This window comes from Aspergillus glaucus, assembly GCF_001890805.1.
Source record: "Aspergillus glaucus CBS 516.65 unplaced genomic scaffold ASPGLscaffold_1, whole genome shotgun sequence".
Taxonomy (NCBI): domain Eukaryota; kingdom Fungi; phylum Ascomycota; class Eurotiomycetes; order Eurotiales; family Aspergillaceae; genus Aspergillus; species Aspergillus glaucus.
This window is the reverse complement of record NW_019170453.1, coordinates 654,689-680,835: the sequence shown is the minus strand read 5'-3', so window position 1 is coordinate 680,835 and position 26,147 is coordinate 654,689. Positions and strand designations below refer to the sequence as shown.

Below are 26,147 nucleotides of genomic sequence, written 5' to 3'. Positions count from 1 at the left end.
TCTCCGTAGTAAGCAGCTTATTGCTTTCTGCAGAAATTGCACTTGGCAAGTATTCTCTGGGGATATAAACCTCGATTTTTGAGAGTAAACACAGAGTGTAGAGTAGTGATAATGTTTAGTGGCATCGTACGTAGTGCAATCATTAATGTACGACACTGTGCCTCGACACCTCAGGCAATAACAGCGCCACAGCCACTTAACGCGTGCACCAGCCACAGGCGCGATGAGGCGCGTCTTTTTTTGCCAGCGACAGGGCTTGGCGCGGTCGTCCACTTCAGGTACCGGCCAGACATCGAACCTCAATCACCTCGTCTCTCGAACTGCCAGTCGGGTTACCAGGACATGGACGGAGTTGTTTGAGTGCTATTGTTGGGCCCGAGCCGCAATGTTCATTGCGTTTCCTCCTTCTCTTCCGTCTCCAAGTTCTGCGTCGTGCGATTCTTTGAAATATGGTGGAAGCTGTCGCCGGTCCGCCAACTCCACTCAGGAAGACACCTCGTGTGCTGGCTCATGACGAAAATGGTCAAACTGAAGCCTCCCCGATTATCTTCCAGACACCAGGACCCTCGCCTTTCTCCGTGAACGGCTCCGCCGGTGTTCCTTCTACTCGACAGTCGAAACGAGTCAACTTCTCCCCGTACCCGAGCCATGTCATACCGCCATCAGTCGCCAGCATTGCAATGAATTCGAAATCAGATCTGAAGACATTGACGCCGTCGAATGAACGCAAGCCCTCAAAATCCATCCTCAAGTCGACAAGCACGCCGGTTCCCGTGAACACCGTCGAAAGCGAACCTGTGACCCCCGGAAATTTCGTCATGCTGCTACACTCGATTACGGAACAACTTCGGGGGGAGTCTACAACTGCGAAACTCGATGCTTATATGCATTTCTTTGGGGTGTTGAGGACATACGAAGGGGTACCGACACTGCAAGAAGTATCGGAGAAACTGGGCGTGATCACAGACTACATGCGGAAGGATGTCACCAGGGATCTTGAGAATGCGGCACCAGTGGACATCAACCTTGTCTGCCAGGCTCTAAAACTGTCTGCTGCTCTCATTTGGCACACCGAGATATCCCGGCAGCTGTCAGATGACTTCAGGGTTTTTCTGGTCGATCACTCCATCGATAGGCTTCACGATGCCAAGGTGCCCAAGTCTGTGTTGATCCATTGCATGTCTATCCTGTCCAGTCAGAATTTTGGCCCGAAGATTATGAACAATGCACGCCTGACACGTCTGCTCAATGGGCTACGCGATATCAGCGACAGGGTGAACGGGAATGGAATCATCTCGCAGCGGTTGTGCATCTATCATCGACTCCTCGAACAATTCAGGTCGTTCTTCATTTCTCAGGCAGCCCTATGGATGGAGCATCTTATTTCTGGACTGCTTCACCCCGTCAAAGACACGAGGATCAAATCGATTTCCCTCGGTTCGCAGTTATCCAAGATTGCTGGGCCCAATGCAACGCTATCCAAGACTATCCGTGAGATTTTCGACAAGCCACTCGGCAAGAGCAAAAATCTGGTGTCTGAGATCTGCGAGAGAATGTCACGGATGATGGCATCTACCGACACCAGCTCACATGTTCCTCAAATCTGGACCGTCATTGTTTCCCTTCTGAGATCCAGAGCGCTGAACATTGATCAATGGGAGCATTTCAGAGAATGGGTCCTCGTTCTACAGAAGTGTTTCAATTGCAGCGATGCGGCAATTAAGGCCCAAGCTATACTTGGGTGGAACCGGTTTGTCGTCGTCGTCGGCCCTAATGAAACGACCAACCCGTCAGTGATCAAAATGCTGAGCAAACCCATCTTCTCCCAATTCGAACGAAAAAAGCAGGAGAAGAATGGAGCATATCCAAACCAATTGGCCGTGTCGAGTTACTTCAACCTCCTATATTTTTCTTTCCATCCAGCTGCCACTCACCCATTCCTTGACACGGTCTGGCAGGATTACATTGCTTCTCCTTCTTTCACTATATTCTCCTCGAATCCAACACTAAGCAACCATGTTGCACATGCTCTGTCGTACATGTTATGGAGCTCGCATACCAGGGTTTGGACTGAAGCTACGATAAGCCAATGCACCAAGTTTGACCCTAGCTTCTTGCCGGCACTCGAGTGTAAGTGGACCCGGTCGCGTATCACGTCAGTTCTCAAAGTCTTCGAGAATCTTTTCAAGTCAGCGCCTTGGACAGATGGACGGCCTGAGCAATCATATATCGCCAATGCGTGGGGCAGCCTCTCGAACGCCTTGTCCTATGCTTCGAGCAAAGAAATCACACCGACGCCGGAGTCAATGCAGGCTGTTGCCGCAGTTCTTGGGCTTCTTCAGCGTTTATGGAAGTCTGGGCCGTCGTCACTTAACGCAGCTGGTAACTACGACGCTTTCTTCGAACGGTTCCGTTTTCTGTCCACTAAAATAATATCGGATCTTGGAAGCATTCCGCTTACCGAGAAACTTCTTCTGAAGACACCTGATGAAACATTCCAGGCTGCCACCACACCCACACACCGCGGCCAACGGAATGACTCAAACATAAACACTCCTATTGTGCATTTCTTGCGCCTGATCAGCGATATCTCCGGTATTAACGAGCCAACTCCGTCTTATTTAGACTTGGTCAATGGCACGCTTGAGGCCTTCTGTAACGGAAAAGAGACTAGAGGTTCACACCTGGATCTCCTTTGTCAGTGTGTGGACTTACAACCTAGTGAAGCCAATCCTCATTCTAAGCAATATAAGCTTGACCAGGTTGTCTGGGAATGCACGGCACGATTTGCTATGGATGCCTTGTACCGTCTGAAAGAGTCTAACCGTGCACCTTCACCTCGCGACTACGAAAACGTCGTCAAGATCCTCTCCGCGGGTTTGAAGTTTGCCGATGTTTCCCAATTCTGGGGCCAACTCCTTGGCTCGTTTACCCATGCTACGAGGACTGAAAAAGACGACCAGGTAATTGCAACGATGGTCCTTGAGCCGGTTTCTGAGGCTGCGATGCGATTCCACGATCGACTTGTTTATACACCCTCCATTTCGCTCTTACTACTTCATTTGTCCGTGTCGTATGAACGCCCGGATGTCTCAAAGGCCGGTGGAAGCCATGGACTACATATTCCGGAGCGGCTGCAGACACTAGTCCACAATACACTTAAAGAGTCCTACGAGGGCTTTGATCCGGCGAATAGTGCAGGCGCTGCGGGCTTTGTCGAATCCCTTGCATCTTTCTTGGAGTCTGGGGATTTGGATTTCCGGTCCATGGTTCTGGAAAAGCTCCAAGAACCGCTTGTCAAGTGGTTGAAGGACGAGGTGTGCAAACTGGATGCCGAATCTGACGTAGGGAGTAGGCATTTACTCGCTGTAAGTGAATAGAAAGTATTGCTTATTGTTTGCGAGATATGCTAACTCCGTGATAGTGTCGCGTACTTTCATCGGCAGTTCTGAACATCATTCAGATGTCCTTGCCCAACAACCCCTCGTGTCTGCAAAAGTTTGAGCCTATCATTTGCGGAGGCCTAGAGTCATCCCATGTGTCGACATCAAAGCGGTTTGTTGACATGCTGAACACCATGTCGAAATCTGACGGATCGCTGGTCTACGGCGAGTCCATATCGCGTGCATTGCAGAAATGGCAGTCAGATAATCAGATTCAGCCACCAGCCTCCTCGCCGTTGGTTAATGGCTCACAGGTATGTTCTCAGGAAGGTCTATTGGATTTGAATTTTGTACTGATTTGTTTGAAGGCCAATATCCACATCAACACGGCTGATGACAATTCGGCCCCCAATTCACCCAAGCCACACCAGGCATCTGAAAATCCGACCGTGACTTCGCATGATTCATCTCCGGTTGTCAAGATGGACGATTCTGCAATGCTTTCGCCAGGAGGTCAAAACCAACCCCCATTACCAGACCAACGTCAACCCGATGAACTTGCTTTTATGCAAGGCACCTTGCCACTCTCGGCTGCGACCGCATCACGCAAGAAGCGTGAGGAACTCTTTTCGATGATCGAGAACCTGCGGTCATCGTCTCCTGCCATCATGCCAAAGGAGCTCGGATTCATGACTCCCCCGCACTTGCGCAACTTTCGCAACGCTGGTCGCGATGCTGAGCCTCCATTGACGCCTACTCTTCCGGTCGTCGCAGCTGAAAACGAAGACGTCTTCCTCGGCTCATCCCCAACACCTGGTTTAAGAAACCGACCACAGTCTTCTCAGTCAAGACTTGCCTCATCGCAAAGGGGGAAGACACCCGACACCCATGCCAATACGGACCCCCCGTCCTCTCCTCCTACCATCAAGTCACCGAGTCCAGACGGCCAAGAGCCGCAACACCCTGCTGAACAAGAGAACACGATGAATGAACCGCCGAGTTCTCGCAAGTCTCCAAAAAAGAAATCCAAGAAAGACCGCTCAAACATCACTCCCTCGAAAGAGAAACCCGTGAGCAAGCGATTGCGCTCTTCGAAGAAGTCTACTCCGAGTAAGAAATCTTCGAAGAGGACTGAATCAAGCATGCAATCCGAGGAAGTTGGCGAATCGACCCCATTAGGAACTACCAACAAACAGCCTGGCACAGGCGGTGTGGGCAACACCATTGTGGATTCATTCAACGAGGAAGTCAACGAAGACGTTGAATCCCAAGTTGCATCTCAACTTGAGCTAGACTTGGAACATGCCGCGGATCACGAAGGGGATCCAAAGGACGAATCGGCAGAGCTCCCCAACAGTTTCCCCATGACGAAGAAGAGAAAGCGTGGTGTTGAAGACGCCCAAACTCCTATGTCAGAGAAGCGCCGCTCGAACCGCCTAACTTCTTCGCAGCCAGCTGCTACGGATATTATTCCAGAACCGAGAAGCACGCGCTCGACGAGGACCTTGGCTGCTGCTTCTCAGCAGAATGATACTTCTCCCAACTCGTCGCCGGCTCAGTCTGCTGGTAAGAGACGAAAGGGACAAGAGAAGGTTGGTGCCGAGGAGTCAATTGAACCAGCAACGGCAGAACAGGAGAAGGTCACTGGTAATATCCTGGAGAACGACTCTCAACTGCTGAAATCCTCTCAGAATCGGAGAAGATCGACTCGCCTTGGCACGATTCCTGAGCAATCCGGCGCGGAAGAAAGCCCTCGGAAGAAGTCTCGGAATGCAAGACGCGCTCGTGCGCGCCAGGCCAACAGAGAGAACCGCCAGAAGAGTCTGGAGGCCAGTCAGGAGATTCGGGAAACTAGTCAAGAGGCTAGTCAAGAGACCAGTCAGGATGTGAGTCAAATTCCGGATTCACATCCGCAGGAGGAACAAGGTGCAGAAAGCGTCGTTGTGCAGGAGGCTGTCGGCCAGGAAGGAGAGAAAGAACCAGACTTTCCGGTTGAACAGAATGAGGTCCAGGAACCCTCCAAGCCTACTCCTCCCCCAGAGCAGCCCGCTGAAATCCAACTTTATATTGAAATGAACCGGCCTGAAGTAAAACTGGAGCAACCCATCACAGAGCCCGACGTCGAAATGGAAGACGCAATAACGGTTCCCAAAATCGACACCAGTGCACCAGCACAGGAAGAATCTGTCGTTCCACAAGTCACACAACCCGAACAGCCCACCGAAGCGCCCACCGAGAAGGACACAGACGCTTCTCAATCAGGCATAATCCGCTCATTCGAGCAGTCATTGAACAATCTCAAGTCCACCACCTTAGACGAGAACAGTCTCCGATATCTCGACGAACTGTTATTCAAGATTCGAGTCGAAGCGCATGATGCGTTCCGGAGACATACTGGTTAAGTTGCATGCATAGCGATGGCGTTGATCACATTTTCTTTTTGTTTGAATACTGTTTTCTAGTTTCTAGTTTCTGGTTAGACCTGGCCTTCGTTTTCATTTCGCAGCGTTGTTATTTCTTTTCATTTTGTATTTGTCTGTTTAATGTTTCTGTTTGGGTACAATTATGGTGGCATTATGCTTATACTTCATATGTTATATTCTGGGTTTGGAAAGGGGCTGTATATGCTATTCATGAAAAGGTGCTATAGACAAATATCATGTTTTGATTAATTGACAGCTGCTCTGGTATATATTAAAGGTCTCGGTTCTACATACGAAGGTCGAGTTCTGTATATCAATGTCGACTCAACACTAAACAGCACCCGATCCGCCCCGATCTCCTCAACAACATACTTCAGCGTCCTTGTCGAGAAATGCCCACTCGTCGTAATCCAGATATTCTCCTTAAAATAGTCATAGATACTCTTCTTACACATAACATCCCCCGCCTGCTGCGCAATGGGTTTCTTCACACCCTCGAACCAGTGGTTTATCCGCCAGAAGTCGAACGGGATGTGTTCGCCGTCATGGCCGATGATCACTTTTGCCGTGGGGAAGCGGTCGAAGACGCCGTTTGTGATGAGGCCGAGAGTGTGTAGGTTTACGCCGTTGGCGAAGGAGAGCGGTGGGCCGATGAGGTATAAACGCTCGCGGTAGAGGTTCTCGTAGATGACGTCTGCGGGGGCGGCGGGGTGGATGTATAGCGAGACATCGAGGTCTGTGAGGACTTTCCAGAAGGAGTCGTATTGCGGCTGGTCGTAGAAGAGGTATGTTTCGCCGTTTGGTCCGGCATGCTGGAAATCGCAGAGCAATGCCCCGTGGAATCCTAGCTCGTTCACACACCGACGCAATTCCTCTCCCGCCTGGACAGGATCATGCATTGATAGGCAAGCGAACGCACTCAGACGGTCACGATGGTCCCTAATCTGCCCTGCCACCCAGTTATTGGTTTCCGCGGCGGTCTTCTCAGCCTCTGCTTTGTCGGTTATGCCCTGGATTCCTGGGACGGTTAGAGAGACGACTGTGTAGCCGATGCCGTGCTCGTTGGAGAGACGGAGGTGCTCGTCGTGGATGTCATTGATTTGGCGCATGTAGCGGTCGCGGTCACCGGGGGGCTATGTAGAGGGATGCTTCGTGTTGGGACTTTTGTTGCATCCCGGGGCTTTCGTAGGCTTCTTCGAGGACGATTTTGCCGAGCATTGTGGCGGTGGTGTGTGTTGTTTTGAGTGATCGAATTGGTGTTGGGATACTGATGTTGATGCTAGGGATGTTTGGATGCTCTTATACTTGTTCTTGAGAGCTCCTGTTTTGCTGTGTCATACCACTGAGATCATGGTCGAGAGAAGCATCCGATCCGATCTGACACATTTTGGCCAAAAAGTAGTACGCCTATCTCCCAAACGCTTTGTCATGACTTCAATTCAGGAACAAAATAGCAGGGTGGCCAGAGTGATGTATATTTACAGAACATCCGGTTTGGTTGTTTTGATGCTATCACGACATCAGACGGTCAGTCAGTCGATAAACTGATCGGATATACACATCTTAATTGAGTGGAACCATTGAGCATAGGGCAATTGACGCATCCGAAACCAAGCTGGATGGTTGTGGCATCTTCCGATTTTTGAATTTAGATTGACAGCTTCCGATGGGTTACCCGATTGATCACATAGCTTTATGTATACAGCATGACATTGAATTCAATTCAAAAAGAAGGAGGTCCATTGACTTACTACTCTTTGGCTAGCTTGGCGAAGCAATATCTCTGATTCTCCTACCCTTCTTCCTGACTTTGTCTCAAAGGTTCCATTTGGACAACTGCAAATACCGTTACGACGTTGTAATTATATACAACATGCCCTATGGATAGTCGTTTTGGAAAGAGACATGCTACCTGGCATAATTTACCCAGATAGCCTACGTGTAGTACTACGTGAGAGTTTCCTTGACAGGTACCTGCACGCCACTGATGATAAAGCGTGAGCAAGCATCTGCTTCTTGTTCTGTAAGCATGGAGATTATGGTTGGAGTAGAGGAGAGCTGCCTAGGCAGGTTGCTGGATAATTCGCTTTGGATGAAGTATGTGGTGGCACGATAGGCCTGTAACTATATACTGGATCATATGAGAAAGAAGAAATAGACTTGTTTCATAGAATTTTCTAATAACATACGGACAAGCTTGAATATACAAAGCAAATAAATATTAAGAGTCATAACCCAAACCATAGGAATGAAATAAAAACCCTAACAAACCCATAACAGAACCAGATTGAGCGCCACCAACTCAGACATGAACTCGTGACAACGCTCTTCTCTAGGTACACTTGCTGAACCCCTCCTCACCAATCCAAGATTGGACTCTACCAGTCTCCTTCTTGACCTCCTTATGAATCATAATACCACAGTAGACAGGCGTGCCCCCAGCATTCGCATGCACAACACGGATAGGTGTGTGCGCTTGCTCATTTACCTTCTCCGACTTCTTCATCTCCTCTAGTCATGACATTTTTCTTTGGCCAAGTGGTAATTCCTATCTCTGAGAATTCCTCATATATGAGAAGTCTCTTCCAGCTTACTTTGAAAATCTGGCTCTTGAGAAGTGTGCAACGAACGATGACCATCTCAATCGAGCTGCTCGCGGCGTTGATCTGGTGGAAGCGAATGTTCTTGACAATCGGATTTGATCCAGAGTATAAGCTGCATACTAAGTGCGATAGCAAGCAGAAGGAGGACCTTGTTGTGCATTTTCGCCTTAGGCACGTGGATGTTCATCAGAGAGAGAAGATTGCCATCAATTGGTACTCGTGCCGACTGCGATATTGGGAAGAAAGAGGAGACCTGCAACATACCGAAAGCAAGGGAAACCGAGCCACACAAAGTCCTGACAATACCTGAACACGACAGGCGTTCCTGCAGGCCGAATCACGATACCTATCGTGATATTAAAAAGAAGATACAACGAGATAGAATCCCTAGGACAAGCCTGGGCAATTTGCACCGGGGTGCAGTTATGGAACCCGCAACCACGAATCATCACCTAAGCGATGATACAAAAGCCAGCACACTTGACAAATACCACTGGAAAACTGATCAAATCAACTGACAGAACTGCGCGGCTGATACTGATGAGCAACTTCTTCATCAGCCAGGATGAGAGTGGAGTACAACCTCACTATGTTTGAGGTACATCCGCTCAATACAGTCTTTACGCGTTAACGAAATTCTGATTGCAATTTTATTGTCATCGCATTGCATTTTGATCTGAGCGCGGTAGTACTGACTTTAGTATGTCTCCAATCAATATTCACGATTGATTATCCCCGTCTACATACCGACGTAACGGGAAGCATGTCACCTTGCCGGTCAAAATGAACAAACACGAGAGTCTGGCCATCAAACCCCTACAATTATTCATTTTGCGCAAACTATCTGGCCTGTTGTAGTTCTTCTGTCTTTATATCATTCAGAGAAGACTACCTTGTTCCTAATGATGGTGTCAAGCAGTGAGAACACCCACCTATCACTGATTCGAGATAGACGTCAGGACCAGAAAGCCAGCTCTTATAAAGGAAGGCCCAGTCTGGTGAACGGCCAGGAACGGTTTGTCGAATCTACGGGAACACGATTGGTGGCTCGTCACAGCCTCTAATATGTTTTGCAACCCTTACGAGGAAGCGCAAACCGGAATTGGGGCGATTGATCACGAGGACAGGCTGCATAATTATGCAGAATATAAAAGACACAGTGCACGACTTCTAAAGCATTTCTTGAGAGAAGGCAAAATGGCCACGAATACGCAAATGCGAGGCCCACGCCACGCTTACCGCAACAATGGAAAACACCTTGAAGCCCTCGATGGAAGCCCGATGAATGATAGTGGCATGAACCTTCAGCAGTAATAGCGCGTATAGTGAGTCTGCGCCAGGCAGCTGACCTGGATGCATCTTCGGACGAGAGGATGACTGCGGTGGGATCATTCTCTCCAGGAAGCCAATTCTCAAATCGTGGCTGAGTGCCTTGTTGCATCTCTGAGGTTTATATGTATATTCGGCAAACGATAAATTTCCCACCTTTTTCTAGCCACATCATCACATACGTTGAAATAAGTAGACATAGTTATAAGAATATCGAAGGTTATTATTCCGATCTATGATCACCGAGAACTTGAGATAAGAACCATGGTAGAGGGTGGTTCTAGCCGAAAAGCTTAACCAATATTAACATATATACCATAAGTTAAGACAATAACTACAATAAAAGCGCTAGTGGTCAAGTGGTTACGATCCCGTCCTCCCAACAGTTGGATAGACGGTGGCCCGAGTTCGAATCTCGGCTGGCGCATGCATTATTATCATTTTATTTTTTTTAATTTTTAATTTTTTTTGAATCTTTCGATTCCGCTTTTCTTTGCGCTCTCTCTCTTTTTATTGTTGTATTGGTATTTGTGAACAAGATTTCGTTTCTTTTTGGGTCTAAAATTTTCTTTATTTGGTGGTCAGAAATACGGGGTACGCTTCTTGATGGAATCTATTCAGTCATCAGGCTAATATCGCTGTTTACCCAGTAGTCATCAGAGACATCATTATCATAAGCATAAGCATCGACAGTTGACCATCACAGTCCAGCCCGAATCAACTGTCCACCCTCCCAGGAGTCACCAGCCTCTAGCGCCTGCCATCCCGCGACAGAACCAGCCTCAACGCAAATCATCTTCTGGTACACCTCGTCGGGGCCGAGATCAGAAATCGCCTTGGTCTTTTCGATCCAAGGGTTCCAGACCACGACATCGTTCAAGGCCTCGCGGGTAATGGAGAAGAGCGGCTTGTTACCATCTGTAGACGAGACGATGATCGGGACTGTGGGATCCAGGGCCTGGTAGATACGGTCTGTTTCGCCGGTGATAGGTAGAGCGGGGTGGCTTTCGGTGTGGGTGGTTGCGTTCTGGACCTTGTCGACGTAGGTCTTGGATTCGAGGTTGTTGACGCGGATCTTGGAGATGTCCTGTTTTGGTCAGTCAAATGGCCAAAGCCAATACGCATATGTTCATTGAATCCAACCCACCTCAATGCTCAGATAGGTATGCATCAAGACCTGGAACTCAAAGTTCTCGCTACCGTTGTTCTGCACTTGCAGCGACGTTCTCAATCCCTCCTTGCCCAGTGTGACGCTGTACACGAGCGCAAACTCGTGTGACCACGCTTTGCGGAATTCCTCGCTCAGCAACGTATGCGAAAGTCCAAAGTCGAGCTTAACGGAGTCATCACCCTCTTTCCGGTTCTTCCCCAGGGATTCCGAAGAGGATTTGCCGAGAAACTCCCAGTTCGAATTCCGGGCGAAGCCGTGCTGGGGCAATGAGGATGTAGCGTGGTTCTGCGAGGTGCCAAAGACCTAGGATTGAGAGCGTGTTAGCTTTAGATGTATTCAGGGCGTTGATTGATAACAATATGGTATAGGACATGTAAACATACAGGGAAGACAACTGGAATTCCACCGCGGATAGGCTTTGAACCATCCAGATGAGCCTTTTCGCTCACGAACAATTGCTCCTGACCATTGGCAAGTTTCCAGGATGTCACTGTGGCACCAAACAGGTGAACCGTGACGGATTCGCCGGTTGGCAAGGTGGCTTCGATCTTATTCTCGCGGAGAGAGACGGTAGGCTGGGGAAGCGATGCGCCAACCCCGATGGCGGAGGGTTTGTTGGATCTGTCCATATTTACGGTTGTATTTGCTGTTTACCAAATAACCACAAGAGAAAGATGTGCAGAAGAAGTGATAGGGAGTGATGAGGATCGAGCTGTACTATGGAGAGTTCAGCTGTAGGAGCTGTCGGAGATGCGGGGCCGACATCGCGGGGCAACGTCATCCGCAGCTTCACTTCTTCTTTATACACCACTTCTACAGTCGATTTACTACACAAAGAATAGATTTGAAGCTATTAATAGCACAGAGACATGGTATTCTATCAATTTAGGGTCATATTACTAACATAATCATCCATGTTGCCACATGACAGTTGTAGCTCCCTCAAGGCTAACCTTCTCAATCTCCCGCATCTCGTCAGGAGTTAATCGCCATCCCAGTGCCTGCATATTCTGCACAGCCTGCGCGGCGCTACGAACCCCAGCCACCGGCAAAACTCCCTTGTTGATGTTGAAGTTCAGCGCCACAGCAGCCATTGGAACCTGTCTATCCTCGGAGATCCGCTGCAGGACGTTAAGGGTCGGATCGAGCATATGCATGGGATAGCTGCTGAAACGATACGTGCGTGGAGGCTCGTTGAACCGCGAGTACTTGCCCGTTAGGCGGCCTTCAGCCAGAGCGGCGTAGCCCTGGAAAACGATTCCGCGACTATGGCATTCGCGGATTAATCCTGATGTCTCCGGGTGCCGTCTGATGACGGAGTACTCGCATTGGTTCACGGCAAGGGGGACGCCGTGAGATGCGAGTTCATCGGCCATTTTTATCATCTCTTCTTTGCTGTAGTTGGCGACTCCGACTACCTTGGCCTTGCCGGTGTTCACGCACTCAGCGAGTCCTTTGGCCACTGTCGAGATCATATTGAGATGGATGGGTCCATCGACCATGTAGATGTCCACATGGTCAAGTCCGAGATTATTCAATGACGATTGGAGATCGTGGTGTGGCCCGCGGGATTGAAGTAGCGTACTCGTCAAATTGCCCCAGGCCTTCCATTTGGTCTGGATCACAAAGTTTTCCCGCGGCATCTTCTTGAATAGCTGACCGCAGATACGCTCGCTCTCACCGTCTCCGTACGCTTGGTCCGTGTCAACAAAGGTCAACCCGGCGCCTTGCAGCTTTTCCCAGGCTTCCATAATGCGGGGGAGGTCATTGACGGCGTTGTACTTCCAGGTAGCCTTATCTCCCCAGGACCAAGCCCCGATACAAATATAAGGAACGAGGACATCCTGATTTTTCCCGCGCAGTGCTATACGGGCATTGGCATCCGGGGTGACGGATGCCGGCAATACGTACTCATCTTCGCTGTACTTTGGGTCCACTGGCTTGGGGTGAGGTGAGTGTATGCCCTCTGTTGCTGACATACCAAAGGTCAAGCCTGTCTGTAAGGCATATTGTGCTCCGGCGGCGGCCATTTCGATTCGTTAATGGGTGTCAAAAGTTACATATAAGAGGTGCGCAGAATATGCCCAACTTGTTAGCAGGGCAGGATAAAGAACAATGTTTTCATACCATCCCCAGACGATGTGGGGGACCAACCCCGGATTTTATTCAGCAACGCCTGGGGAAGCGTGGAGAGGCATTGCCTCATCCGGCATCATGATGACATGCAAAGACAAGCCCTATGGCTGCGGACCTAACCTCCGACTTTGAGTTACGGCGAACGAAGGCGAACTACGGAGTACTCCGGTTGTCACGTCCCAGCTGTACGGTTTGTAGAAGTAGTGATATTCCATATCAACGGTCCAATGGACCAGGGATAACTATCGAGTCCTGCGCCTGATGATGATTCAGGTACTGAATCAGGCTTACTCTATGACCCTAATCCTCCCACAATGTAGAGAATGCTTGTCATTATAATAGATGGTGTGATAGAAAAGGAGTCCAGTATACAAAAACCGCAGATATAACATGACTGTCTAAGGTTTCCAGTCTAGTTTGTTTGTATGTCGTCAAAGATATCTATGACGGTTGAAAAACTCTGCAACTTGTACATGGCAAGTCATTCATTCTGCTAAAATCAAGTGAAATAGGCATCTTTTCTTGTGGTGTCTACCTAACCTATTCATGCCCCGCCGTCTAATCTGTCGACTTCCTTCATCGCTTCTGCGTGTCAAAAGCGTTCATATTCAGTGTCGACACAAACTCGGACATCAACTTCGACTGACATCTGATCGAAGAAACCCATCCTCAAGCCCAAGCGAAAGAGCTCCTCTCTCAAACATCCCTCCAACTACGTGCAACAGCGATAAAATGCCTGAACCACCCCAATACAGATTATGGTGCGCATTCAGCGACAAGTTATCCAGTCCATTTCCCATAACATGCACGCCCAACCGTGACATCTACTACGATCTTAAAGAGAAGATACGAGACATGGGATACTTTAATGACTGACATTGACGAATGGACTTTATACCAGGCAGGACGGCCACGGGATATGATGGATATGAAATGTGACCAGCGCCTTTCATCTAGGTTTATGGTGCAGCGCAGCCAGTCAAAAGATCGACTTGATATTGTGGTTGTTGTTCGGCGACTAGACGGGAAGAAGGATATTAGGACTGTTTTTGGGAGGACAGGTTTTATTCACTCTTCTACTCTGTTGGAGCTCATGTGCTGATTTGATAACGTACAGGACTACCATATCGTCCCCCTATACCGAATGTTCTTTTCAATACTTCTGGGCGAGTTTGGGACCATCAAGAATCGCCAGAGCTTATCGACACACTGCATTCGCAAATCTCATGTCAATATCGAAGCTACAAGAAGGGAAGGATGGACAAGACGACCATCCCATCGTATCTTTTCTTGTCCGGTGCTGGAACGGGGAAATCGCGAAACGCTGCTGAGCTACAGAATACTGCGTACAAATGTTTCAACGGGTCTTATCCTGGAATGGATAGAGAAGGCGAGCTAGCTGATCGACTTTAGGATCCCATTGTGTTCCACATCAGTTTGGAAAAAGTAAGCATCCGGACAGATTATGTTGACCCGTTGAAAGCAATCGGATACCGAATGCTGTTACAGCTCTTGAACGGAAATAAGACAGACCTTTACACATTCCATAGAACCTGGAACCCACCGTTACCGGAAGATATCATCCGCCTGCTTGTCGCCAGTGATGGCTCAAATTAGAATTGGAGACGAAGACGATAATCCTCATAGTTGACGGATTGCAGCATATCCCCCGCAAATTCGGTGATGCCTCACTGCAAGCGACGCTTGCCAGATTGGGTGATTTTGCACAGCAAGGCTTTCGCATTGTCTGTGGCACATCCTCGACTAACAGTCTGATTCATCGCAATGTGTTCGGAAGCTCGCGGAGAATGATAGTGGTGCTTCCATGTGCCCCATTGCGACTTCCTACCGTTAATAATAAGCCAGTATTAACTACCACAAGCACGTTAGAGCGAGTCCTTGTCGAAGACTGCGGTGGCCATGGACATGCACTAGAAATGCTGCTGCAATGCTTCCCAAAACCCACTCAGCCCGATAACGACATTGAATCAGAAGTGAAAGATTATTTCTGGGACATCAAACAGGGATACATGTGTATTCTGCCTCAAAAGAAAGATGCAGTCGCTATTGTAAATACAGCGCTTACGAACAGATATATTAAATGGGATGAGCATATCCCAGGTACCCAAATGACACCTGATAATCTCTGCCACTATGGACTTCTCCGGTTTACCCCGAAGCAACCATGTACCCCTTCACTAGGACGGCTTGATGTGCCATATATCTGGTTGCTACTGCTTTGTGACTCCTATCCATAAAGCGAGTTCTTTGATGAGCTCCAATTGCTCGACTATAGAGACCTACGGGCAAAAGAGGACCTGACACTCCCAGGAGGCTTTTCCTGGAGTGATTTTGAATCTTAATGATCAAAATTAGAAAGATCAAGTCACACGTCTTCGACGAAGGACAGCCCATAGCTTTCCACCAGGGTGCATTTATAGATGCTGCAACACAGCGCACCCAGCTCACCAACTCTCATATAAGCGATGATACATCTGTCCGGCAACTCAAGACGAAAACGATAGCATTGAACAGATATTACTGGAAGGTAGATACCTCGAGCTCTGGTAGGATCAACTTGCGAAAACACTCGCATATCATTCGAAACGGACAGGGAGATGCCGTATTGGCACTGGATTCGAGTCCAGCCAGAAACGAAGTTCATCAATACAAAAACGTTAAGAAGGCGAACTTCAATCTTGAAGCTGGGCGTCGAAATGCCACTGACACCAATGATGTTTTTGTCTTATTCTGAACAAGCTCGATCCCAAACATGAAGAAAGATGGCAAGTACCAAGTGCCACCGAACTGTATTTTTGTGGCGAAGGAAAACTAGGATACGTATTTCGGTCCTTACGCAGCGAAAGCCTACTACTTGTTTGCGGAGTTGCTTTAAGGAGTGATTCTGGCAGTCGTGGCTGGGTTTTCTTTATTGACGTATCGGCACATATCTGACCAGAATGGCGAGTTACATCGAGCGGTGATAGAGTGGATTGAGGAGAAGGTAGTCCGACTGAGTGCTGGCATTGGGATCAGAACAGGGGATTGGCGAGATGTTCATGGCTAGCATTGGCTTGACAGATACGCTGTTACGGTTCCTTAGTGGCTTTACGAGTGCGGACACATTAAGGTGAATCATGTTCAAGCAAGTATATCCAACTGTTGTCGTTCATAGAACAATGAATTACTCCAATGTTTATTGAAATTGTGTTTTCTTGGTTAGCCCATACAGTATGCCTTGGTTGGTAGCACATGTTCTCTGTTATTCTTGCATTAACTCTGTCGAATGACCAAAAGTTGTGTAAAATCCCGAAAACCATTGCGCCGTTCGCTATGCTCATGACCCAAAGACGCCTTAGATATGTTAACTTCGTGATAAATGCGAGGAGCTGTCACAAGGACAGCCAGACAAGAGATCATATCTTCTCATCGTTTAGCCCAGAACTGGTAACAGCGGCCATGGCTGCTCCTTCAGTAGCCGGTCTAGAAAGTCCCAATGCACTCGATGCATCTCGCTTGGAAACTTCTTCATCGACAAAACAACCCAATCCAGCAAAAGCCTCGAGCAGAGTACGTGAATAGTACTCCCCCAGGTCGTATCCTCCGGCCTGCATACGGGTATCCTGTCGGATGGGATCCAGGTATCCGGATGGGTAGTGGTCCTGCAACGTATAGTAATCCCGCTTGTTGGGCACCAGTCCCATAAAAGGATCGTACGGCTTCTCCGGTTCCGGAGTCTTGATCTTCTTCAGACCCTTGATCAAACCAGTACCACCCGCCCGCTCTGTCGGCGCCACTGGTCCTCCAGCCTTCTTAGCATCCGAGTTCCGCAACGCAGCCTGTTTCTGTCGAATCCGCTCTTCCTCACTACGACGAGCAGAGGACTTCTTGAGGAGAACCTTCTGGCCCTCACGCGCGATCGTCGCTGCATCTGTAGGCTTCCCAGAGGCAAGACGGCTGATGACGTCCTCCCTGCCGGCAAGAACCTCGCGCCGTTCGTCTTCGTATTCCTGTCGAACGGCCTGGCGGCGGAGGCGTGCTTGTTCTTGTTCCAGTGTTTGTTGTTCTTGGAATGATGTGGCTTCTTGGGCTTCGAGAGCTTGGTTCGCGCGGATGGAGCGGACGTTTTCGGATGCGTAGGCTTGTAGATCGGATTCGGTTTTGGAGACGTCGGTCCGTGTTACGAGGTTTGCGATGATCTCTTCGCGTTGTTCGAGGAAGTCGTCCCAGGCTCGTTTCGAGTCGAATTCTTCTTCGCGGCGGTTGAGGCTGGATGTTGTTAGACCCCAAACATAATAAGCGCTGGATATGAAACCCACATTTGCATCACTCTCCGCCGAATATCAACCTCCCTCTCCACGTTGATGTCTTCGAATGTCTGCTTCCGAAATCGATTCTTCCGCAACGTCTTATGGCACCCTGCCACCGGACAGTTCGCCGGTCCTCCAGAAAATATCCGGTCCACGCATGACTCGCACATCTTATGGTAACATTCTGGATTGATGAGGAACCGCATGTCCGGGTTTAAATACCGCGAGGACTTGCAGACGGGGCAGACCTCTAAGCCGGGTTAGTCCTCATCACAGAACGGTAAAGAGCTTAAAGCAGACATACCGTCATCGTCCCCGCGGTCGAGTATCCTATTCGGTGGAGGCATGATTCCGACTGCGATAGTAGGTGGTATGCGACAGAGAGTGAAGAGAGACGAAGAGCAGCGCCGAAAGACCACCGGATGTCCTATCAAGAGTCTCCGACCAATCAGAGAGCTCCGTGACTCCTCCGCCCTTCTTTTTTCTCTTCGCCTCCCGCGGGGATCTTTTTCTCTTTCCCTTCGCATTTCCCCCCTACAACTGGTTCTATTTTTTATTTGAATATCCAGTGGAAGTGGTTTATTTCCTCTTCCGACCAACAAAAATGGGCGTCCCAACCAACAACCTCCACGAACTCGAGCGCCAGCGCCGCGAACTAGAAGCCAACATCCTCAAGCTCCAAGAATCCCTCTACCACTGGCGAACCTGGGAAGCCGAATACGACGGCCTAAAAGAAGAAATCGACGATTTGGACAATCATGCCTCGACAGACGATTTCCTACGCATCGGTCGCGACTTCGGTGGTGACTTGGTCAACGAAGAGGAGGTCAAGGTGATATTGGGCGCAAAGCAGGGCGTGACGCGGTCGAAGGAACAGGCTGTTAGCCTTATATCGAGGCGGATCGACTACGTGAGGGAGAATGTGAAGATTGTAGAGAAGAGGTTGCTTACGGCTGAGAATCAACTGAGTGGGTTGGATGCTGTTGGTCAGGCGCCTCCTGTTACTGATCCGCAGCTGCCGATGACGGAGATTATGGAGGAACTTGATGAGGAGGGGAATGTTGTTTCGGGCTCGACGCAGACACCGGGAAGTGAGGCGCCGGAGCTTTTGAATATTTTGAAGAGAGTGGGCGCGGAGATTCCGGATACTCAGCAGGATACAAAGGCTGAGACGCAGCAATCGAAGGTCGAAGAAGTGGAGGACTCTCGGCCTGACGAAAAGAAGGGAGAAGAAAAAGTCGCCTCAACTCCAAAAGAAACGACGATTTCCCGTCAAGCCTTCGAAACGCAGCCTGAACCCCCGAAACCCACAGGTGAACCGCGTCCTGAAATCCCCGAAGAGCGCCCCGTCACGGAAGTCGACGAGTCTCCTGAAGATGCAGCGTTACGACGAGAAATGCTGGAATACGGAATGAACGAGATTGGTGCCGTGGTGGCAGAGCTTGAGCTTGATGAAAATGGAAGCGATGTCTCTTATGACGACGGTTACGGCACTTATGATGAAGATGAGGAAGAAGATGAATTCGGACGAAGCACGGGTTCCGTCCTGAGTGAGGATTATCACAAGAAAATGCGCGAGTTGGAGGAGAAATTAGGTGCTAAAGGAATGTGGAACATGGGCAAAGACACGGCTACGCTGCCAGATGAGATGCAACATGGCCTCGATCAGCCAGATGCGCCGGCCCCAGGAAAGGAGAAATCAAAGAAGAAGAAGGTTGCGTTCGCTGATGACCTCGATATCGCACCTGCGGCGGAGCCCCCTTCAACAGAGAAAAAGACTCTTCCGCCTCAGCAGCCCGACGTGCCTACAATGTCGGATGCTATTATCGAACGGGCCGAACCAGCCGCAAAGACCTCCGCACCGACTGAAGCTCCTAAGAAGGCCTCTCGCTTCAAGAGTGCCAGGAAGAACGCCCCTAGTAGCGAGCCTACTACACCAACTCCAGCTACAAATATCAGCTTCCGACCCCCCGAGGTCCGTTCGACAGCTCGCAAATCCGACCCGTCTCCTTCCCTGCCCCTATTCCCTGCCAAGCCTGCGGAACCCAAGCCTTTCTCTCAACCCATTGCCGATGCTTTCGTGCACGAGAAACCGCCCGTCTCGGAACCACAGCCACCTCAAGACAAGATCTTAGCGGACAAGCTCGTTGAAAGAGACATCAAAGAAGGGAGCGCCCCAGCACCCGAAGCGGACGAGATCGAGGAGAGTATTCACAAAAAGGAGGTCGCGAGCGAATTCTACAGAATGAGAAACCGGATGATCCAGCAAAACGGTGGATTCGTGAACAATGAACCCGAGACTGTTCCCTTGGACGAAGATGATGCGCCACGGGTAAGCAAATTCAAAGCCGCGCGGATGAACAAATCATAGAAAAGCATATATACCCCAACAATCAATTGCATTTGCATCACTATACTTCACCCCCCCCCCCCCCCCCCCTATCAGTCGGAATTCTCTATTCTCTATGAATACATCTCGACCATGGTGTATTTCATTCAAGGATATTCCAAGATGAACAAACCGCGGGCTCTCAGGCTGTCTTTCGTTTTCCTTTTGTCTCATTGCACGTATTGGACTGTTTTCGAGTACTTACGGGCAGTGAGGTGATGGGATATCTATGGAGAGATGGTTACGTTTCACCCTCGACATTTCCGATTCGTCTTGTAGAGTTGAGATGTTCACATTTATTTTATGCAGCCCAAGAAATATAACCAGCATCAAACAATAATATTCATTTTGCAAATACGATTAACGATATCGACATGAAACGATACGCATTCTAATTCCCATCAATGATCATTTCACCTAGACCAAGACTCCACAGCAGCAAGCAAGTCAAGATGAACCTGGCCATCACCACTTCTTTTCAGAGTTTCCTCAAAACAGTCCGTCCCCAACCGCTGACAGAAAAGCAAGATACTAGCCCAGACAAGATCAGCATAGCTGGGCGTATCCCCCAGAAAGAAAGGTCCATTCCGCTCCTTCAACAGCGCAGTAGCCTCGCGAATTGCAACCTCAACTTCACCCCAAGCTTTCTCCCCTCCTTTCTCTTTCTCCAAATGATCCAATGGCATCCCAAACCACTTCTCGCGAGTCGTATACCAGAACTCAAGACTTGCGTCGTTGAGAATCCGCTTCGGGACCTGGGGAATGAAGATAGGATAGAAAGCGCTCATGTACCGAGACCAAACGTCTTCAACTTTGGCCAGGTAGCTGGAGTCCAAGTGAAGTGGAGGCTGGGGGTGTTGCTGCTCGATGTAATTGGCGATTTTGCGCGAGTCCATCATGTAAGTTCCATCGGGGCAAACGATAGCTGGGATGGTATATGCAATACCCTCGGGGTTAGGCGGAGTGCTGCTTCAGTTAGACAAACTTGTGAAATCTTTTTTGGTAAAGGGGTACGTGTTGAGCTGACTGGTTTTCCAATTCCGGCTTGATTTCTGGATATTCAAGCTATATGTATCCATGAGCAACATTTCCAGGCATCGTTGCATAGCTTCGCTTACCCATTGTGTTCGGAAATTAAGGCCCTTGAAGTTCAAAAGAAGCCTGGCTAAATTGTAGGTTAGATTGTCACCTGATGAGTTTTTAAATTCCTCCCAGGGTGAAAAGGGACACATTACTCTTCCAGGGATTCGGCGACCATGTAAAGCCTGGTGCTTTACTGGGTAAGTCATAAAGTAGATATTGGTTGGATGCCATGTTGGATCTTCGGGCTGTTAGGATCTCTTGCAGTGGCAGTCTGGAAATCCAAACAAAGACCAAAATAACAGTTATAGTAAACTAGATTGGTATCTGGTTTGTAAGAAGCCTCTACAGCACCATTATGTATTTAAGAAAGTCTCCGAAGAGGGGAGACTCGGAGATTCGGGATTCCGGCTTTAGATATGATTCCTCAGGCAAATATGCACATCAAGCTTTCAGTGTTTCACTCTCGACATTATTATTTTTATCAAAGTGTTAGTCAATGAGATAGCATAGACATAATATTTGGCATTGCTCGAGTCCGTCTGCATGCATGTTACTGCCTACAATGACTCAACAGACAACCAGGCAGGTAGACTCATCATCCACCCAGCTCTTTATTTCCCTTAACATTACCACTGCTCTTCTCTGTTATCAGCTTATAGCTGCTACATCCTCACTTACAGTCCACAGCTCATACCAAATTAACAATAACTCACATAATGCCTGACTCTGACGAGATAGTCCCAAACCCCCCAGACGAGGAAACCGCGCGTCGAAACGCCAAGATAATCCGACGTCGAAGGATAGAACGCTCACCACATCTCAAAGCACGACACCAAGCGATGAAGACCAAAACTTCCAAATCCGCCCTCAAAAAGGTGCTCGAGATCTATGATCCAGGACTTACGATGCGTGACTGTCCACCAGAAGTGGTAGATCAGTTGATGGATATATGGGGTCTCCAGGATATAGAATGGCCTTCGGATATCGACAGGAAAGACATCGTGCCTGAGGTGGTTTATAATAGGTAGATGAAGAGATTGTTTAAAATGGGGTAAGTCTGTTTTGTCTTTTCATACATTCGAGTTCCTAACCACTTGCCCTAGATATCGGAACTTCTCAAATTATGGCAAAAACGGACGTGGCTACCTCGAAATAGCACCCAAGGAAGGACAGGATCCTCCACCTCTCCCAGAATGGCTCCAGATTGCATATGTAGTGCCCGTCAAAGAATACACTTTTCGATATATCTCGGATATTCCGAGGGATCATCCAAACTTCGAAGGTTTTATGAAACGCAACTTTGGACCTGATTGGGAAGTAAAATTGGAGGATAACTGGGTAATGAAGGGCTGGTGATGTCGATCGATTTTATGGCTTAGCTTTAGATTACTACAATTGGCATGTTGCTTCAACTATAAATCCAGTATACACGACCATAGGGTAAGGCTTCCCTTCCAGTCATAATTCCACCAGCAAATCCTGGCTGTTGCATGTGTTTTCGTATGTGAGTGTACTGAAAATATCTATTATCATGGAGAAACTACGGGTGGTATGTGCGTGTATACACGGGGAAGAGAAAAAAGGGTCTCCCTGCAAGCATCAAAACATCTCCCTTTGCTCTATGTACTTCCAAGGGGTACTTTCCGGAAACATAATTCGGTGCACACAAGAAATATTCGAGGCATCGGTATAAGTTTGTCAAAACAAAAGTCGCCAAAGGATAAGTAGTCTTCAAGCATTCATTCATAAAAGAACCATCTCGATTCCTGCCTTCGCTAAAGCCGAACAGTTAGAACCCATCCTTTAGAACAAAATAGACGAATCACTCAATCAATAACGGCTGGCAGTACATGAAGGTAAATCTCTCACTCCACGTCCCCATCCCCAATCTCCCTCATTATTTGCACCGCGTCTCTCGCTATCATTCTCACCTTGTCTCCAATCTCGCCCTCCATTCTAGCCACCTCCCCAAATCTCTCCAGCCAAAGCTCCCACCTCTCCTTACAAAAGCCATGATTTCCTTTCCAGAGCGGGCCTCCTCTCCCTGGAGCATTACCCACACTGCCACCAAAAGCTTCATCCCAGTCATAGATCTCTACATCGATAATACTGATCTACGCTGCTGCTGCGGGGGTCAATGCCTCTAGAGGATCCTCTTCTGACAATTCGTTTGGCGGTGTTTCCAGTGCGTCGCGGAGGGTGATCAGTGCAAACCAGGAGTATGCGAATACAGGTTCCTCAGTTGCCATCAAAAGTGCGGTGAATGTGTCCCAGTTGATAATGTCTGATATGGCGCTTTGTCGACGTTCAGGAAGCCCAGGAGGTACAAATGCATTCCACTCATCACGGAATCACCAGCCAAGCATAGGTAGGTCTTTCCAAACTTGCATGTCATGTAGGAATATGGGATCTTTGTTGTCTGTCTTGGCGTCTGGAAGTTTCGAGAGCTGGACTAGAGTATCGACGAGCTTGTCATGGTGATCGGGAAATCTGTATACGCACTTTATCATCAGACTCCATAGACGGCCAAGACCTTCAAGTGTCGTGTTGTCTGATAGTGAGATTGAAGCCAAATGTCTAGCTGCTTTCTGTGCAGATATATTGTCACTGAACAAGTATTGCAGGACAGCAAATCGTGAGGCAAAGATATCGTCCGTGACAGCAGCCATTTTGAAAAGATGTTTGATCTCAAATCACGAAAATAATGCATGCGAATCCTCATGTATAAATACGTTTGCAGCTGCGTGGCTGTGAGAGTGCCTTCAGTGCCTTTATTTGCTGATGACAGTCTGGTTTCACATTAAAGTTTCAGTAGACTAATATTGTCGAGTACCCTAAGCCAGGACCCCCTGCAATATTTGGTACCCGATACAGCCGGGAATTTCACGGGTCAGATATCAAGGAAACATAATGCCGGGATTATTCCACTATCGATCTCTAGCTTAGTTGCTGTTAAGTTGGCATTACCAAGTTAGAGGGTTGCAGATGACTGTAGAAAGCAGATCAGAGCTGACAATATATATATCTTCTTAATCCCCACCTTATCATATGAAGTGTGGACTAGCAGCAGAGATCTTTTGTGTACTTGCTACTTTATATCTATATAAACATATATTCTCTCTTTAGACTTCCATAACTTTGGAAACAAAATGTCCCTACCTTACCCTGAAGGACAGGCCTTCTTCAAACGGAGTGGATTGGACGCCCACCATTAAGGCTGGTACCGAGCTAACGATGAGAAGGACTTCTTCGGCCATATGATGATTGAGTACGCCTGGAACAAAGAGGCGTATCATCATCCTAGCACCTCCTACGATAATCCCCGCTCAACTTATAAAGTTGTGCGTGGCTCTTGGTGGCAAACCAATTTATGGTTGTTGGCAGGACGTTGCCTTCAGTTACGGACCAAATCATAAAGACATCAAGACACGCTTACAGCACGATCTCTATATAAATGGAAATATATTTAGGGATTTTGAGCGAGGGGCTGGACTTAGGGTTGGCTCATCACCCTCCCGTAATCTGGTTGAAATTTCGGACCGTTGCCAGTCTTACTACATGACCATGCCAATCCCAAAAAAGGATGAAGGAGGATGGGTCTTCATTGATGTAAATGACTTCCTTATTCAGACTCCAGCTTTAGAAGGTGAATCTTCTGACTCATTTTAGCGTCTCGCGTGGATCCGGTCTTTCCACATACCCATCATGCATTCCTCAAATCCTGATTATCCTGAGCTGTGCACCTTCCTTCATGTAAATTTTGCACTGGACAAAACTGTCAATATCTTCCACGACTTTGGCAATGAAACACGGCCAGTGCAATTCACCATGGACAAGTCCACAGGTATTCATATTGATCACGAATGGGCCATTGCAATTAGTGTTCCTGGACTGGTGAAGCTTCTGGCGATTCCTCTGGAATTTCGTAAAGGCAACGTTTACTCCACTAAGAATATCATGATGGTCAAGAGCTCAGAATTGCAAACAAAGTATAGAATCGACAGACATTACAGTGATGACACAGATCTTGCTTTCGAGAAAGTCTTGAGTCCCAATGTTGGGATCGATCTTCAGCCGATACTCAACGCACCTGAATTTTGGTGGAAGACATTTATCAGGAACTCGACTACAATTGCACTCGGTTTTATTCCCATCGTTGGGCCTATCGCTGCGGCTTCCTTCCAACTCATATGGACGGCGGATGATGAGCCTGAGAATCTGATACGGGAGCTTAGAAATCAGATGCAAACAGTTGATCTCACTATGGGTCTTATAGACGAGTTGAAGAGAGATCTAAAGGAGGTGAATGGAAATATCGCGAAGGACATTAATGGCGTCCTCGATACGAGTGCAAGCCATAGTTACTGCAGGAAATCGCCAACTGGGGATGTTGGGATAATATCGGCCCTAGTTTTGCTTTCCTGCAGGCCAAAGAGGTTGTGACGGCTCAACGCTGCATCAACGCCAATACAGACAAACGACACCAACATGCCAAAAAAAGCCATACGAGCAATCAAGGCAAGCACTGGTATGAGCACCATCGCACAATGCTATAAAAACCCCTTCATCATCTAGATAGATTTATTTTCCCTTCTTCTCTCCAGATTCGATATTCTCGTTGATGGCTACCTAGTCTAGATAGGAATATCATTTCCGTTATTATCTACTAGTCCGAGCCCGTGACAAACATCCAGTATCACTTGTCATATGCTGGTTTAAATTAGTAGTCTAGTCATCAATATCCACTATTGTTTATTAGGCATTATGTATGGGACCTCATAGTTGACTTCGTATTGCCATAGACATGGCCTGGTAAAAAAGCATATTTTGAAGGTCATCTGGTTACTCCGGCTACCATCCAATCTGTGAGGGCTCATTTGGCTTCATCTTGCAAATGCTACATACTGGGAAACCAGTACAAACAGTGTAGATGGATCCCTTTGTCTCATTCTGGCGGATTCCTCCTTTTCCCTTTCCAGATTCAATATTCTTGTTGAGAGACTACCTAGTCTATATTTGAATATCATTCGTTTTATCTACTAGTATCGAGCCGTGATAACCACGAGGAGCAGCCGCTTCAGTTATTGTTCTAGGTAGAACTAACTGGCCAAGCAAATTGAGTGCCATTTTCTGGGAACGGGTCCACGCGCGGGGTTAGAACCCATTAAACCTTAACTGCCGGATGCAGATACAATCCATGGTGCAACGTCATGTCATATGCTGGATCCATTTGTAACGTTGATGTCAAAGGCTTGTAATAAAGTGCACCTCCCACAGATTAATAAATACAACAATCCTATGGGCTGACGGACAACAATTG

General features: G+C 48.2%; 8 protein-coding genes and 1 non-coding gene across 9 annotated transcripts; 4 read left to right on the top strand and 5 right to left on the bottom strand.

Moving 5' to 3' along the window:
* Positions 1-320: 320 nt before the first annotated feature.
* On the top strand, positions 321-6,063 carry ASPGLDRAFT_78427 (putative telomere length regulator protein (Rif1)). The gene is made up of 3 exons (XM_022549959.1): positions 321-3,368; positions 3,425-3,697; positions 3,752-6,063. The coding sequence occupies exons 1-3, from the start codon at positions 450-452 to the stop codon at positions 5,783-5,785; spliced, it is 5,226 nt and encodes a 1,741-aa protein (XP_022405869.1). The 5' UTR covers positions 321-449; the 3' UTR covers positions 5,786-6,063.
* On the bottom strand, positions 6,041-6,915 carry ASPGLDRAFT_62764 (amidohydrolase family protein; the record flags this gene model as incomplete). The annotated part of the gene is made up of 2 exons (XM_022548573.1): positions 6,041-6,085; positions 6,136-6,915. 2 exons carry the CDS (start codon positions 6,913-6,915, stop codon positions 6,041-6,043), a joined length of 825 nt encoding a protein of 274 aa, XP_022405868.1.
* Positions 6,916-10,083: 3,168 nt separating this feature from the next.
* Positions 10,084-10,165, top strand: ASPGLDRAFT_t9. The gene has a single exon. It is a non-coding gene; the product is annotated as a tRNA-Gly (tRNA).
* Positions 10,166-10,383: 218 nt separating this feature from the next.
* On the bottom strand, positions 10,384-13,034 carry ASPGLDRAFT_70980 (uncharacterized protein). The gene is made up of 4 exons (XM_022549527.1): positions 11,834-13,034; positions 11,293-11,530; positions 10,886-11,212; positions 10,384-10,825 (listed from the first exon to the last, which is right to left on the bottom strand). The coding sequence occupies exons 1-4, from the start codon at positions 12,937-12,939 to the stop codon at positions 10,439-10,441; spliced, it is 2,058 nt and encodes a 685-aa protein (XP_022405867.1). The 5' UTR covers positions 12,940-13,034; the 3' UTR covers positions 10,384-10,438.
* A 3,164-nt stretch (positions 13,035-16,198) lies between these two features.
* On the bottom strand, positions 16,199-17,737 carry ASPGLDRAFT_161359 (TFIIH/NER complex subunit TFB3). Its single transcript, XM_022542478.1, has 3 exons — positions 17,660-17,737; positions 17,365-17,605; positions 16,199-17,314 (listed from the first exon to the last, which is right to left on the bottom strand). The coding sequence occupies exons 1-3, from the start codon at positions 17,700-17,702 to the stop codon at positions 16,462-16,464; spliced, it is 1,137 nt and encodes a 378-aa protein (XP_022405866.1). The 5' UTR covers positions 17,703-17,737; the 3' UTR covers positions 16,199-16,461.
* Positions 17,738-17,889: 152 nt separating this feature from the next.
* On the top strand, positions 17,890-19,783 carry ASPGLDRAFT_41146 (prefoldin-like protein). The gene has a single exon (XM_022545349.1). It carries the CDS (start codon positions 17,960-17,962, stop codon positions 19,724-19,726), a length of 1,767 nt encoding a protein of 588 aa, XP_022405865.1. The 5' UTR covers positions 17,890-17,959; the 3' UTR covers positions 19,727-19,783.
* Positions 19,784-20,141: 358 nt separating this feature from the next.
* On the bottom strand, positions 20,142-21,168 carry ASPGLDRAFT_41143 (glutathione S-transferase family protein). The gene is made up of 4 exons (XM_022545348.1): positions 20,980-21,168; positions 20,863-20,909; positions 20,772-20,809; positions 20,142-20,710 (listed from the first exon to the last, which is right to left on the bottom strand). The coding sequence occupies exons 1-4, from the start codon at positions 21,056-21,058 to the stop codon at positions 20,158-20,160; spliced, it is 717 nt and encodes a 238-aa protein (XP_022405864.1). The 5' UTR covers positions 21,059-21,168; the 3' UTR covers positions 20,142-20,157.
* Positions 21,169-22,625: 1,457 nt separating this feature from the next.
* Positions 22,626-23,496, bottom strand: ASPGLDRAFT_70975 (DUF3632 domain-containing protein; the record flags this gene model as incomplete). The annotated part of the gene is made up of 3 exons (XM_022549526.1): positions 22,626-22,888; positions 22,946-23,166; positions 23,212-23,496. 3 exons carry the CDS (start codon positions 23,494-23,496, stop codon positions 22,693-22,695), a joined length of 702 nt encoding a protein of 233 aa, XP_022405863.1. The 3' UTR covers positions 22,626-22,692.
* An 817-nt stretch (positions 23,497-24,313) lies between these two features.
* ASPGLDRAFT_1489566 (uncharacterized protein) lies at positions 24,314-25,629 on the top strand (the record flags this gene model as incomplete). Its single annotated transcript, XM_022541984.1, has 3 exons — positions 24,314-24,436; positions 24,497-25,263; positions 25,587-25,629. The coding sequence occupies exons 1-3, from the start codon at positions 24,386-24,388 to the stop codon at positions 25,627-25,629; spliced, it is 861 nt and encodes a 286-aa protein (XP_022405862.1). The 5' UTR covers positions 24,314-24,385.
* Positions 25,630-26,147: the final 518 nt, after the last annotated feature.